The following is a 12,751-nucleotide window of genomic DNA, read 5'->3' as shown; positions in this document are numbered from 1 at the left end:
GCATAGGCAAATAAGCACATACTGGCTTCAGGGCACAGTATTCCTTTAGGCATAGCAAGTATGGATGACAGAATGGAAAGCAGGGAACTCATAAATGCAGAACTGGTTTAGTTTAAACCCTTTTTACATCCCTGGATGTTCTGCAGGACTTCCACGGAAGCGTGCACGGAATTCTACAATTCTGATGTCACTCACATTATAAAAATAACAGAATCAAATGCTTATTTCACTATTTATTTCATTTTTCCCAGATTATTTCAATAAAGGTCCAACTTTAATACAAAATATACATCCAATAGATCTACAAGTGTTACATTAGTGATGTCAGAGCAGTGGATGGCAAAATAATGACCCAATTATGCTGAGTTTAGGAAATAAAACACATCTAAACGATCGGTGAAAGACACCCCATCACTCTGCTTGGACATGTTTTTCTTTCAGGCCTTCTTCAGCTTGTCTATTCTGGCCGAATAGGCCTCCTCCTGTGTTTGCAGCTTTTCGTTTATCTCGGACTGTAAAGAGAGAGAGTTTTGGAAAAAATGAGAAACAGAAGTGGGTACCCCTGAGCTATTAGCTCTCGCACACTGCTTCACTGCTTCCACATGGCAAAAACAGACACTGGGTTGCAGCCAATGTCACAGTGATGGAAGTCAGCCAAAGTACCAGGGATCTCTCCCTCTTTCCTTCCACTTGCAGCCCCGTGTGCTATGAAAAAAACCTGCTCTGAAAGATGGCCCAGCTCACGAGAGCAGATTTGGAGGACGGGGGAGTGGCTTGATGGTGGGAAAGCTTTCCTAGTTTCACTGACAAAGCTGCAAAGCTGGATCCAGCCCATCATCTTCCAAACCTCTTCCTGATCTGCAGACCTTAGGATGAACCAACCTGCACTAACACAGCAACGCTTGCTCCGATGGCAGCAAGCACAGTTCACAGCGCTGCATGTTTATAATTCACAGGAAGTGATATGGTGACAATCATCTCTCGCCCCCATAACTGTGCATTCTCTGATTAAATTTAACAAGAAGAATACCAAACTGGTGAGGGGTATAGAATCCTCTGGCATTTGGGTTATTGTCCCTGTCTTCATTCCTTTGCTGAAGACATTAAATCTTTAGGAAAATCTATTCCCCTTAAAGAAATACTATTGAAAATGAAATGAAACAGAACCTCCATAAATGAATTGGCTTCCTTGATGTGGCTTGTCTCTTAACTAAAGCTTAATTGCCAATAAACATACAGAGGGGCATCAGAATGCTAAGCTTAGTTTTCATTGGAGAATTCACAGTGGAAGTTCAATGGTGGCAACAAACGTATTTCGGCAGAGAGGTTTGGTTGCCAGAAAACCTGTACAAACACTGGATTAAATTCCATTAATGAGTAGCGACTGTTTCAGTATGTGGATATCTGTATGTTTGTGGGAAAAGATGGCACAGCTTGATGAAAGGGATCGAATGCAACAAAAGTGTAGGCTTTTCAAAGACTGTATGTTCTATTTACAACATCAGACAAAATTTAGACCCCTTATATTGAACCCTTGTAAAGTTGCAAACTAAACGCTTGGCTGATTCATTATGATTAGACAGCAGTATAAAACTTGGGTGGGCAGAAGATGGAGTTTGGTTCTTTCTGGTCCATTTTTGATAAAATGACTGGTGACCGCGGAGATCCTTCCTTCCTTCCTATACACTGTCTTTCAGGATCAACCCTCCCAAGAATTCTCACAACATATTAAAAGATAAAATTTCATTATAGAATATTACAATCCTTCAAATTACAATCTAAACAATATTACAACAGCAGCAGTTACACAATATTAGCAGAATATAACAATATAAATGTAATTAGAAATTAAGCATAAAAGCAGCAGCGATAGCATACTGAATATTACAATGTCAGTTACAATGAGAATGGAACAGAAAGGGGCTTCAAAAACCATCAACCTGATCCTAACCCTTCCAGTATCCTAAAGAAAACTACCACAACTTTATATTGGACCTAAAACCAAACTGGTAACCAGTGGATTTAGGTAACAGGTATTTTAGGCTCCAGCCCTTGCCCCTCTCAAAGCAACTGGACAGCTGCTTTCTGCACCAACTGAAGCTTCCCAATGGCTTTCAAAGGCAACTTCACACAGAACACATTGCAAGGCTCTAGTACAGGACATAACCTGCGTGTGTATGGCAGCGCCAAGATCTGTTTTCTCTGGATGGGGGCAGATTCCCACCCAGAGTAGCTCTGTCTTATCTGTCTTAATCAGCTTGTTTGTCCTCATTCATTCCAAAACGGTCTTGCTGGATCAAGGTTTCCATAGCTTCCTTGGAACTGAGAGATGGAAAAGGGAGGTACCATTGTTTGCCATCTGCATACTGATGACACTTGAACCCAAATCTCCAGATGATGTCTCCCAGCAGGTCTATACAGACGTTATGCCGAGGGAGACAAGCTAGAACCCCAAGGCATTCCAGAAGCCAACAGCCATAGAACAGTAGTCCCACATCACAATCTATGGAGTCCAGGAAGAACATCAATCACCATAACCTCATGTTTCCAAGTCTTGCCTGCAAGAATATAATGGCTGATGCTACTAAAGGTCCCCAGGAAGTCTACTAGAGTTAATGAGTTTGCACCTCCTTCAATTACTCTGAGGTATATTACCCACCAAAGTAGTTTCAGTTCCATAACAGACCAGAAATTGGCAACTTAAGTGATGATTTTATTATGGCATAAACATCCATAGATTAGAATCTAGTCCATCAGATGCTTAAAGTCCTGAGCTGCAGAACTTGGTGGTGGGGGATAACAGTGAGGCTAAGGGGAAATGAAATGCAGATAGTACCATGACAATTACATTATTAACAGTGACCATTCACAAAATAGTTGTTTATGATGGCACAGGCATCTTGACATTGGTAAGCTACTGAACATGTGATTCGAAACAACATCTTTATCTGATTCGAAATGAAGATGAATGCACTGAACTTCTGAATTAAAAGGCAGCCTCTAAAAGGGTGGGGGGAATGATTTAAAGGGGGGGGGAGCTACTGTGAAGCAGAAAACTGTTTGCAACAGGAAGACAAGTCCATCCTACCATGGTGCTTCTGGGATTCTGGTTAGAGGAAAAAGGAGGAGAATAAGCCATGGGGAGTGAGCCTGATCATTTGTTGGGCATGAGTTACTGAAATAATCAATCCACCACAGCTTATTGCCAGCGTATGTTAGGGTGATGTGCAAATCCACCCATCGTCCAGGATGTAGCTCACTGGTATTTTTGAGTTGTTTCAGCTAGGAGCTATTGGTGATAACAAATGACATTCTCCTCTTTTCTCTGTCTGTACAGTAGTAAACTATTACTGGGTTTGAGTTTGGCCTTTGTCAACCTGTTTTTTTCAGTTGGGTGGGTACTGTAGTTTTAAAAAAATGCCTTACGTCAATCCTTAAATTCCGAGGTTTGGTCCAATGATTTTGCTCTGGAGTTTTGGTTGTACTGAGAGGTTTGATGGGTTATTTGGAAGGTAATTGGAAGCATGTAAATATGCATACTGGCTAGCAAGTTTCTGATATGAGGTGATGCTTATATGTTTGTTATGGAGCTGCAAAGAAAGGAGGTGCGTGGACTAATCAAGGCTCAGGCTCATGGTGAGATGAAAATGACGGAAGTCCTGATAGAACTGCTCAAATGTCTCCTGTCCAGGATTCCAGAAGATTAAAATGGCACCAGGCATTCAGGGAAAGGAGGTGAGAAAGGGCTGGTCTAAGTCAGCCATGAAGAAGCTGGCATATTGTGGAGTCCCGTGAACACCCTGACACTGATCTGAAGAAATGTGCTCCACCCAAAGCCGATGTAAGTGTGGATACAAACAAAGTGGAAGAGTTTGGCAGCTCGATGTGCTGCAGCAGAATCAGAGATAAGACTCCTGGTGACTTGCAGTCAATTGTTACCGGGGATGTTGGCAGAAAAGGCCTCAACATCCAGCGTAACCAGGATGATATTCACTGGGGCATTTTCAGTGGATTGCAGTTTTCTCATGAAGTCAGTGGCATCCTGAAAGTAACTTGGAGTACTGATGCCATAGGATCTGAGAACATCGTTCATACAACTGGATCCCAGTGGTCATAGTACCAATGCCCCAAACTAAACAATACCCAGGAAGATGCCTGGGAGACATGGTCTTTGCACAGGGGCTAAATCAGAAAAGATTTGCGTATGATAGATATTAGATGAACTTCAAAATACCCAAATTTTCTTTTGCGCATTGTCACATTCTTGTGATTTATTAGCACACAAATAAAAAGACCTAAGTCGATGTGTTGCAATTATACCCTTTCCAGCTTTCATGACGGGACTGGGTACAGCGAGCAAGGGAAGAAGCCCATGCCAAAGATAAGCCTGTGAGCTCTTCTGTTTTGCAGGGCACCGGCTGCCATCATTTGCTGGCTCCTATCTTTGAAGCTCATTCTCTTTGACGTAACGTGATCTCCTTTGCTTCATTGCTTATGTCCAATTCTATTATATTGCTTAGAGTGATTATTTTCCATTCCAAATCTAAAGATATTGCTCTGCCCTTCTACCTATTTATTATTATATTCTGATTTTGCTAATTGTCTTTGACTTCACCAAGAGGAGAATACCAGTTGTAAACCCTATGGATGGAAGTGTGCTTCTTCTGTACATTGATTGGAAAGGATGGCAAACATGACTGGTTAAGTTGGCTGGCCTTCAGCTGCTCCATAATACCGCACAGGGTTGCAATAAGGCTAGAATGGGCTGCTGTATATTTATGGAGGAAACATCAGTGATTAATTTGATATGATCTGAATTTCAAGCTCTTGCTTTATGAAGAAGCTGTAGTGTTTGAGGCAAGCAGATATTGCGTTCCTTTGTTAATAATAAAGGCTTTGTGTTCAGCACATCTTGCTGTGGTTTGTAGGAAATCTTAAGCAAGCTTGGCCAAGTGTCGCTCTACTGAAGGGTTGGCAATATGGTTTCTGTGGGCATCAGTCTATCCTTTCAGACCTTGCCTGGTGCCCATCAAGATGCCTTCCACCTCCCAGTTCAGACACACACACACATTTTCATATACAGCATGTATCCCATTTTTATATACGTAACGTATCTCAAACACATTTGTTTGGGATCACTTCCTAACAATGAAGAGCCCCCTGCATGTGCTGTCTTCTTTTTCTCATGGATGCCTCTGGCCCACATGATGGGGTTCAGAGACATTCTTAGGAAATGAAGACAATGGACAGTTGCAGATCGATGCTTTTTTCTTAGAAAAAGAAGAAAGAGAGAGGGATGGAGGGAGAGAGGGATGGATGGAGGGAGATGAGAATGACGGGATCAGAGGTGTTGTGTTCTGGCTCAAACCCCCTCTACTGCTGCCCCTCTGTCAGTTATTTTGGCAGGTTACTTATTTGCTGGGGCTAGCCAAAGTGGCCATTTCGTGGTAGTGCCCATGACAGTTTCTCAGATTGGCCCCAAAAGGATGCCTTCACTTTTCTACTGCCACTATTATTATGGATTGGGTCATTACTGTTCACTGTTCCTTTTCATCTTTGGCAAGTCCTGGACAATGGGATCTAGGCAGAGGGAAAAAGGCTTAAATTAACTGTGTAATGGCAATCTCCTAAACTGTACGTATGAATTTCCCCTGATTTATCCAGTGTCCTGCCTAGCTCAGGTCTACAACAGTAGTGATGTACCATGCCAAATGCAGCCTGCCAGCCATGTCTGACATCTTACCCTATACACCTTTCTGGTTTTGCTGCCCATCTTGGACTGCAAAGCAGGGGCGTTTGCTGTCAGGCACTGGGTGGGTCATAGATCATGACTGATGGGATCCTTCAAGCTTTGTGGATCACATTTGGGGCAGGTCTGATATACTCGCTGCCCTTCATCCCTGCATCTGCCAAGCAAATAACTATGCCAACGTTTAGTCCTGATTCTTTGCTATTCTGGCAACGTTTACATCATTGTATCTCTCACTCTCTGCAGCGAGAGATACATTCCACTCTTGACCCTCCCTCTGAGATTGCCATCCTTAATTCCCTTGTTTTTTTTAAACAGAGAATCGAAACCATATTCCTTGCGAAACCCTTACAGTTCAGAGTTTACAACAGATGCTTTACAACAATGCTTCAATGCAGCGCCAGGATGTATTGTGAACAGGCAAAAACACTTGCTGGGGCTTCTCAGAGCTCCTGTGCCTTCAGTTAAAGGTTTTCCTGTCTGCTCTGTTAATAGGAAGTCATAAAAGAGGTAGAACTTGCAAACATGAAACTCTGACGTCCGAAAGGGTTTTTGTTGAATGGAACTTATGCGTGAGCCAATTTTAGAAGAATTTGAGCTAGAGGGAAGAATATTACTTCAAAATGTGGCAGTATATTGATTGCTATGTGAAAATTCCGTTATATTTCTGACTGGTTCTAGCAAAGCAACACTGAAGGGTTCTACTGTGGAAGCAATCCAAACATATTGAGCATTGTTGGATTTTTATTGGTCTCTTTAAATGTGATTGTGAGCTGGCCAGATGTGCTGTGGCACAATTGGGCAGAATACAAATGTTTTAAAATGAATGAATGAATGAATGAATGAATGAATGGTTTAGACTACAGGCATGATATGGTAAAGGTCAACAGGCAGAGGTTATACAACATGGACAAGCGAAAGATGGAAGTCAGCAGATACTTTTCCATGTCCCGGTAATGGCAGTTTTCCTGCCATCCATAACTAGGTCTGTGCAGACATTTGCGTCTCATTACATTCCGGTATGTGTTGTTTTCATGCTTGCGTGGGGTGGGGACATTGAGGGAGGCAGCTTAGCACGAATGTGAACAGGGCAACATGGCTAAAGGTAGTGAAGACCTGTGCAAGCCTGCATTAGCAAATGACGCTTCTTGTGTGCCACAGCAAGCAAGGTGCGGTTTGTTGCTGCTATATTCCACCAAGCCGTCCCTTTCTTACTGTGACGGTATGGATGACTCACCTCTAAAACCTCCTGTCCCTGACAGCCCTGCTCAGCTCTTGCAAACGTGATACAATGGCTTCCTTTATAGAATCCATCTACTTCGCGGCTGATCTTCCTCTTCGTCGCCTGCTTTCATCTTTCCCTAGCACAATTGTCTTCTCACAGATTTCCACTAGTATAACGGGTGCCAGAAATAGAACATTCAGTGCAATTCTAGTAACAATACCTGAACGTTGCCAATAATTTCACTGGTGATTTGGCCCAGTACTGACTGGACATCTTCTATGGTGTAACCTGTCAAAGGATCTACGAAGCTTTCAGCTTCAGCCTGCTCTTCTGAAAGAGACCCTCCATCCGTTTCCTAAGAAGAGTACAAAGAAATCCAACATTCAAAGTGTCAGTCTGAAAATAATATACAAAAACCACATAAGTGTTCTGACATAAAAGCATAAATCTTTGGCCGAACTAATAGAAGGTAGAATGACACAGAGCTTGAGAAACTGAGCCCATCTACTACTTGATAAACCAGCCTTTGCCAAGCTCATGTCCTCCAGATGTATTGGACTACAACTCCCATCATTCCAAGCTGGAATGGGCACTGGTTGGTGAAGGATGCAATAAAGTTATTAGATATTCACCTTTGGGCTATAGCCAGAGGAACATGCTGCATTTAAGCAGCTTTTTTCGCCACAGAGGAGCTAGAATATATGCTTTGCTTTTGGTTTTGGGTGGCAGGAACTGAGGAGCATGTCGTTTTCTTGAGCAAAGTATTGTTTAATATGAAATTCCCCTTACCTGGGTTGCACCCTCTTCCTCAGGAGCCATTGCTATAAATTTGGAATAAATATTGCAGGGCAGCCCTTCTTCCAAAGGAGCCGGGAAAGGGAGGTCTGCAGCCTTGACTAGTTCTACAACATTCTGTTTCAGGGAGTGGGGAGAACAGAGCAAAAAATAAAGCTTATGTAACACAGATGTAATTAACACTCATAATTTGCTGATAGTTTTTTAAAGAAAGAAAATCAAATGCTCAGGCAGTCAACAAAACAACCCCTTTTCCTACTCTCAGAATTTTCTGATTTGGATGGGTTCCTGATGTCCCTTCTGGATCTGCATTTAATCTCTAGTAAACACACACACACACACACACACCATATTTCAAGGGAACCTCCCCAAAAGCTGAAAAAGTACTAATCTGTAAGGAGAGGCTAAGTTCTGTTTTTTTATAGAGCAATGCATTTTTATACCCATATATTTACTTAGCATGGAATAATACAATTGTAGAAGATCTGAGGTAAATGTCACCACCATCAAATAGACAGCAAAAAAAAAAAAAAAAGAAAAAAACCCCCTCATCAGCAGAATTTTATTAATTTTATTAAAAAAGCATGGTGTTCACTTCCTGGTCCACAAATGGAAACTGATACCTGGATTTGATTCTTGCCAATATGAGGTCCAAGAGCCAACTCTACATTTTCCTACGGAGGGTCGGCTCTACTCCCTCCCTCCCAGCATTAAAACATCGGCTATCATTGCCAGGCCTGTTCTCTGTGTGCTAGAACTCTCTCCACGCAAGAAGAAGTAACCTACCAGGGCTGCTGTTGCTTTGTCTTAAAACCCCCAAAATCCCCTCCTGTAAAGCAGTGAGAAATGGATTGACATGTGACTTCTATGAGCTAGAACAGCCGTTCCAATTCTTTGCTGCCGAGTTAGAAAAACTGGATTAAAGTGGCTGGATTAATGAATGAACTCAGGAACAGCTAAACATTTTTTAAATGGATCAGTAATTCCCAGAGGTTGGTATTTGTTGTTTTCTTTAATGGTGGCAACAAGACCTTGAATGTGCCTGACTTTTGGTTGCCAGCTCAGCTCCTTGATCCAACGAGGCCACTGGGTTTGTGCAAGGGCTTCTTGTTTTGATTGTGTGCATGAGGGGATGCCTGTGTGCTGTGTGTGCAGGTGTGTTTGTTGCCATTTGGGAGGGACAGCAGCCATGAAGCATGCTCGCCATGCGGAACACTGGTCTGCGGTTGTAGTTCAGGGGCAGAACGTAAGCTGTGCAGGCAGAAGGTCCCTACTTTGATCCTCAGTTATCTCCAGGTAGGGCTAGGGAAAAAACCCACCTCAACCCCGAAGAGCTGCTGCCAGTCAGTGCTGACAATACTAGGCCAGAGGGACCAAAGGTCAGCTTTCTAGACTCAGTTGTCCACCTGCTCCTCATGAACCATGTTGCCAATTTCAAGGAAAAGAAGAGGGCATGGCTGGGGACAACCCTCAGTAAGAGTTGGCTAGGTCATATAAGCAAAGCTTCTACATGGATCTCTAATACAAAGTGGTAGATTAGTATTCTTAAAAAGTAGGAGACATTATCATATGTTCTCCCATTTTTCATTTCTCAAAGTGTTGTCTCATGAATTAAGTTGCTTTTTAGCACTGCTTGTGAGACTACTGCTTTTCACTGGTTTTTGGCATCAAAGAGGCATTCCACGGAAGAGTTCAAATCTATTCAGCCATACACATTAAGATGTTTTTATGTATGCACATATGCCTTTACGATGACTATGGCTGCATGATTCAGAGCTCACTATTTTCTTTGTAACAGTCTCTTCATGCATTTGCTCTAAGACTACTAACTATTCAAACAGTCAATTACAACTAGATTACAGCAGAGCTGCTCTCTTTTGTTAGTTTACAACAGCCCTCACATTTAGCCAAGTTTTTAAAGCTGCCTGCAGTTGCAACATAGCTGCAACATAGAATTAAAATATTTTGTTTAGTAAGAGAGGTTTATGACCAGAAGTATGCTTTGATGCCAGAAAGTAGTGATCTAAAAAGACCTATTTGACACTATCCTTCCTATATTTTGCATTCTTAACAAGTCCAAAGGAAAATCAGAATGAATGAATTGTGAAAAGAGCCCAGAGCCAAATGTATTTAAATGAGGCTTTCTGATGCAATACTTTCCTTTTAAAAGTACAATTAAGGCTTTGTGTTTCCTTTAAACAAAACCTCATGTACACTATTACCAATGATTATGTAGTAAAATCCATTTTAAAATAGAGGAGGCCAGGTTAACATTATAATCCTGCTTTTAAATTAACAGTTTCTTTCCAAGAGAACTTTACAGTTTTGATCTGAACAGATTTTAGGCAATTTGCTTCTGCAGGCTTCAAGGGAATTGGGCCTACAAATAAAATTAAACTTAAAAAAAAATCTGTACTTCTTTTGGTTAATGACTAACCCTCCACCCAAAACACCTTTTCTGGATTTTCTCTTTTTGCCTTCCTGTGCAATGTGCTATTTTTGAATCACAAAGGCATTTAAATAGAAAAACAGTGATAAGGAAGCCACCATCTTGATTTCACAGGAGCTGAGCAGGACAGGGCTTTCTGGAGAGCATTCATCCATAGGGCTGCCTCACCGACCTCCTCTCCTCCCTCTCTTGCAGCCTTTGGGAGCAGCTGGTATGGGAATTTTCATGCTGGCTATGATGGGGAGGGAAGGTTGGCTGCCTCCAACCTCAGAACTGGGAACTCAAAATCTCCTGTGGTCCCTTAGACACTGACTAGGGGCTACAGGATTGCACCCTTTGTGGCTAAACTACACGATCCGAACAGATCAGTGAAGACTGAACAAATCTCTCTTTCTCGGTTGTCCTGAGAGAGCAATTATCTAAGCAGGGTTGCAGAGTCTGGAACGGGGCTTATACATATGGGAGAAGCACACATTGGATGCAATAAGGTGCAATGACAAAAAACAACGTGACAAACTAGTGGCGAAAAATTAGCTTTCTATAACATAGTTATTTTTCATTTTCATTTCCCACAATTGGCTGCCTGCATGAAGAAGCGACCAGACAGAGATGCCACCTCTACACACACAAATTGTCTCTGCATTTTGGTAATTCTTCAACTGGGAAAGAGTTCTGTGGTGGAACCACAAGCATCTCTGTAGTACCCTTGCGACAGAAACAGTTCTGTTCATGCAGAAAGGTGTTTCTAGTTGATAGTACAGCTGTCATATGAAACATGGAAGGAGACCGTTTTTAGGAATGTTTGTTCTCAGCTGGATAGGAAGAAAGATTTCTACACAGAAGGGAGAACAGGCCAGAAAATGCATCTATTTTAGGTAGCCTGAATATGTTTTTAAGGCCCATGAGCTTTACAAAAGACCTGCTTGCTCCTAGCAGATGAAAACGCCTAGGATGGGTTTGCTGTGGATCAGCACAGCTGCCTACAAATTTGGACTCTCTTTGGGGGTGTGGATTTGGAGACTGTCAAATAAGAACCAGCACTTCAAAATTTACCACTGTGGGGGAGGGATCCACTTATGCTATCACCTCAAATACATTTACTTGGAAGCATTTCCCATTTATTCTACATGGACTCGCAGGTTTTATGAATGTTTACTTAGAAGCTGGTCTCACTGTGCTCAGTGCGGGTGTATTCTCAGCCTTAGTGTAACCCCGCTCCCACCAGCACCTCATTCTCACTGGGGATGGTCCACTGGACTGGACTGCTTCAGATTGCAGGTGGGTTCACTTAGTAGAACACACATCTGAACTATTGTAAGCCACTCTGGAGAGCTTTGGCTATTGCGTGGCACAATAATTAGATAATAAGGAAGAATAAATTCATATCAAAAGAAAAACAAATAACACTAAATTTAACACATAAAATAAGATGATGAAGAGGAGGCTAAGCTAAAACCCTTCTCCCCAGACACATGTTTACCAGATCAGAAAGACGTAGGCATCTGTATAGTCAGGTTTATAGCTTTATCATCATCTAACCAGGGCTGGTTGGTTCGACGGGTTCTCAGTAAATGATTTCTAGTAGGCAGCCTTCCGCTCTGTTGGCCTTTGTCCCAGCAACAGCAGTGGAGAGAAGCAGCACTGAATCAAATGCTGAGTAGCACTGCTGTAATTTCCCAGAAACCCTGGAGTAATGCCATATCAGGGCATTGTGGGAAATGAAAATCATACTGCCTGGCACTGATCCATAGCACTGGTTGTCAGATTTTTTTAAAGCGAGTTTCAGAGTGGTGACCTCCAGGAATGCTCCAGAATACCATGTGGCGGCATCTAACTCCAGCACAGCCAACAGAGAGCCTACAAGTCACATGAGACTCCTGTCCCCTTCTCACAGATCTCTTTTATGCAGCCCATGGTTTCAAGCAGGCTTCTGGTCCTCATGCTGGCAACCCCGCGCTTTGGCAGAGAAAATCCTAACAGAAACAAGGAGACTAGACAAAAGAGGCCCAACGTCATTGTCATACAAAACTAACTGGAGCTGTACATGCATGTGGAATACCTAATAACCCCCGTCAGTTTCTTAGTCAAGGAAGTTACTCAATCTGCTCCTTGCCCAGCTCACCTTTTATGAAAGCATTCTCTGTCGACAACCTTCCTGACAATCTACGCACGAAACTAGGGGAATCTTCAGAAGTAACCCTCAAAGTAGCAGGAGGGGCTGTGCTAGGGGAGGGAAAATGGAAATAACCACCCGCTGTGCTTGTGCAAACCCTTGGGTGTGGGGTGACAGGGAGCTCTGCAGTGCAGCCTCAGTCTAAAAGCTGCCATAATTCTTCAAATATGCTTCCTATTTTCATTGGTGGTGGGGGTAGGTAAGGAACAGATCTGCATTCCTCCATGTGTCAACCATATGCAGCTTGTGGTTAATGTGTAGATTAGCTTTTTGCCAGAAGTGAGTGAAACACCAACATCAACATATCATAAATAACAACAAATATTCTGAAAAATACAGGGAAATGGATCGCTAAGAAGT

At 42.5% G+C, this 12,751-nt stretch overlaps 1 protein-coding gene across 2 annotated transcripts in view; it reads right to left on the bottom strand.

The window, feature by feature from the left end:
- Positions 1 to 220: 220 nt before the first annotated feature.
- CABCOCO1 (ciliary associated calcium binding coiled-coil 1) overlaps positions 221 to 12,751 on the bottom strand; it is a 61,811-nt gene continuing 49,280 nt past the window's right edge. For both annotated transcript variants that reach the window (XM_044420396.1, XM_044420397.1), the window contains 3 exons: positions 7,764 to 7,886; positions 7,195 to 7,329; positions 221 to 512 (listed from right to left, as the gene is read on the bottom strand). In XM_044420396.1, coding sequence (XP_044276331.1) covers positions 438 to 512; positions 7,195 to 7,329; positions 7,764 to 7,886 — 333 coding nt within the window. In that variant the 3' untranslated portion in view covers positions 221 to 437. The remainder of the gene's footprint in view (positions 513 to 7,194; positions 7,330 to 7,763; positions 7,887 to 12,751) is intronic.

Source organism: Varanus komodoensis, unplaced genomic scaffold (assembly GCF_004798865.1).
Source record: "Varanus komodoensis strain SLA01 unplaced genomic scaffold, ASM479886v1 scaffold11, whole genome shotgun sequence".
In the NCBI taxonomy this organism is placed as follows: domain Eukaryota; kingdom Metazoa; phylum Chordata; class Lepidosauria; order Squamata; family Varanidae; genus Varanus; species Varanus komodoensis.
This window is presented reverse-complemented; position numbering and strand designations above follow the sequence as displayed.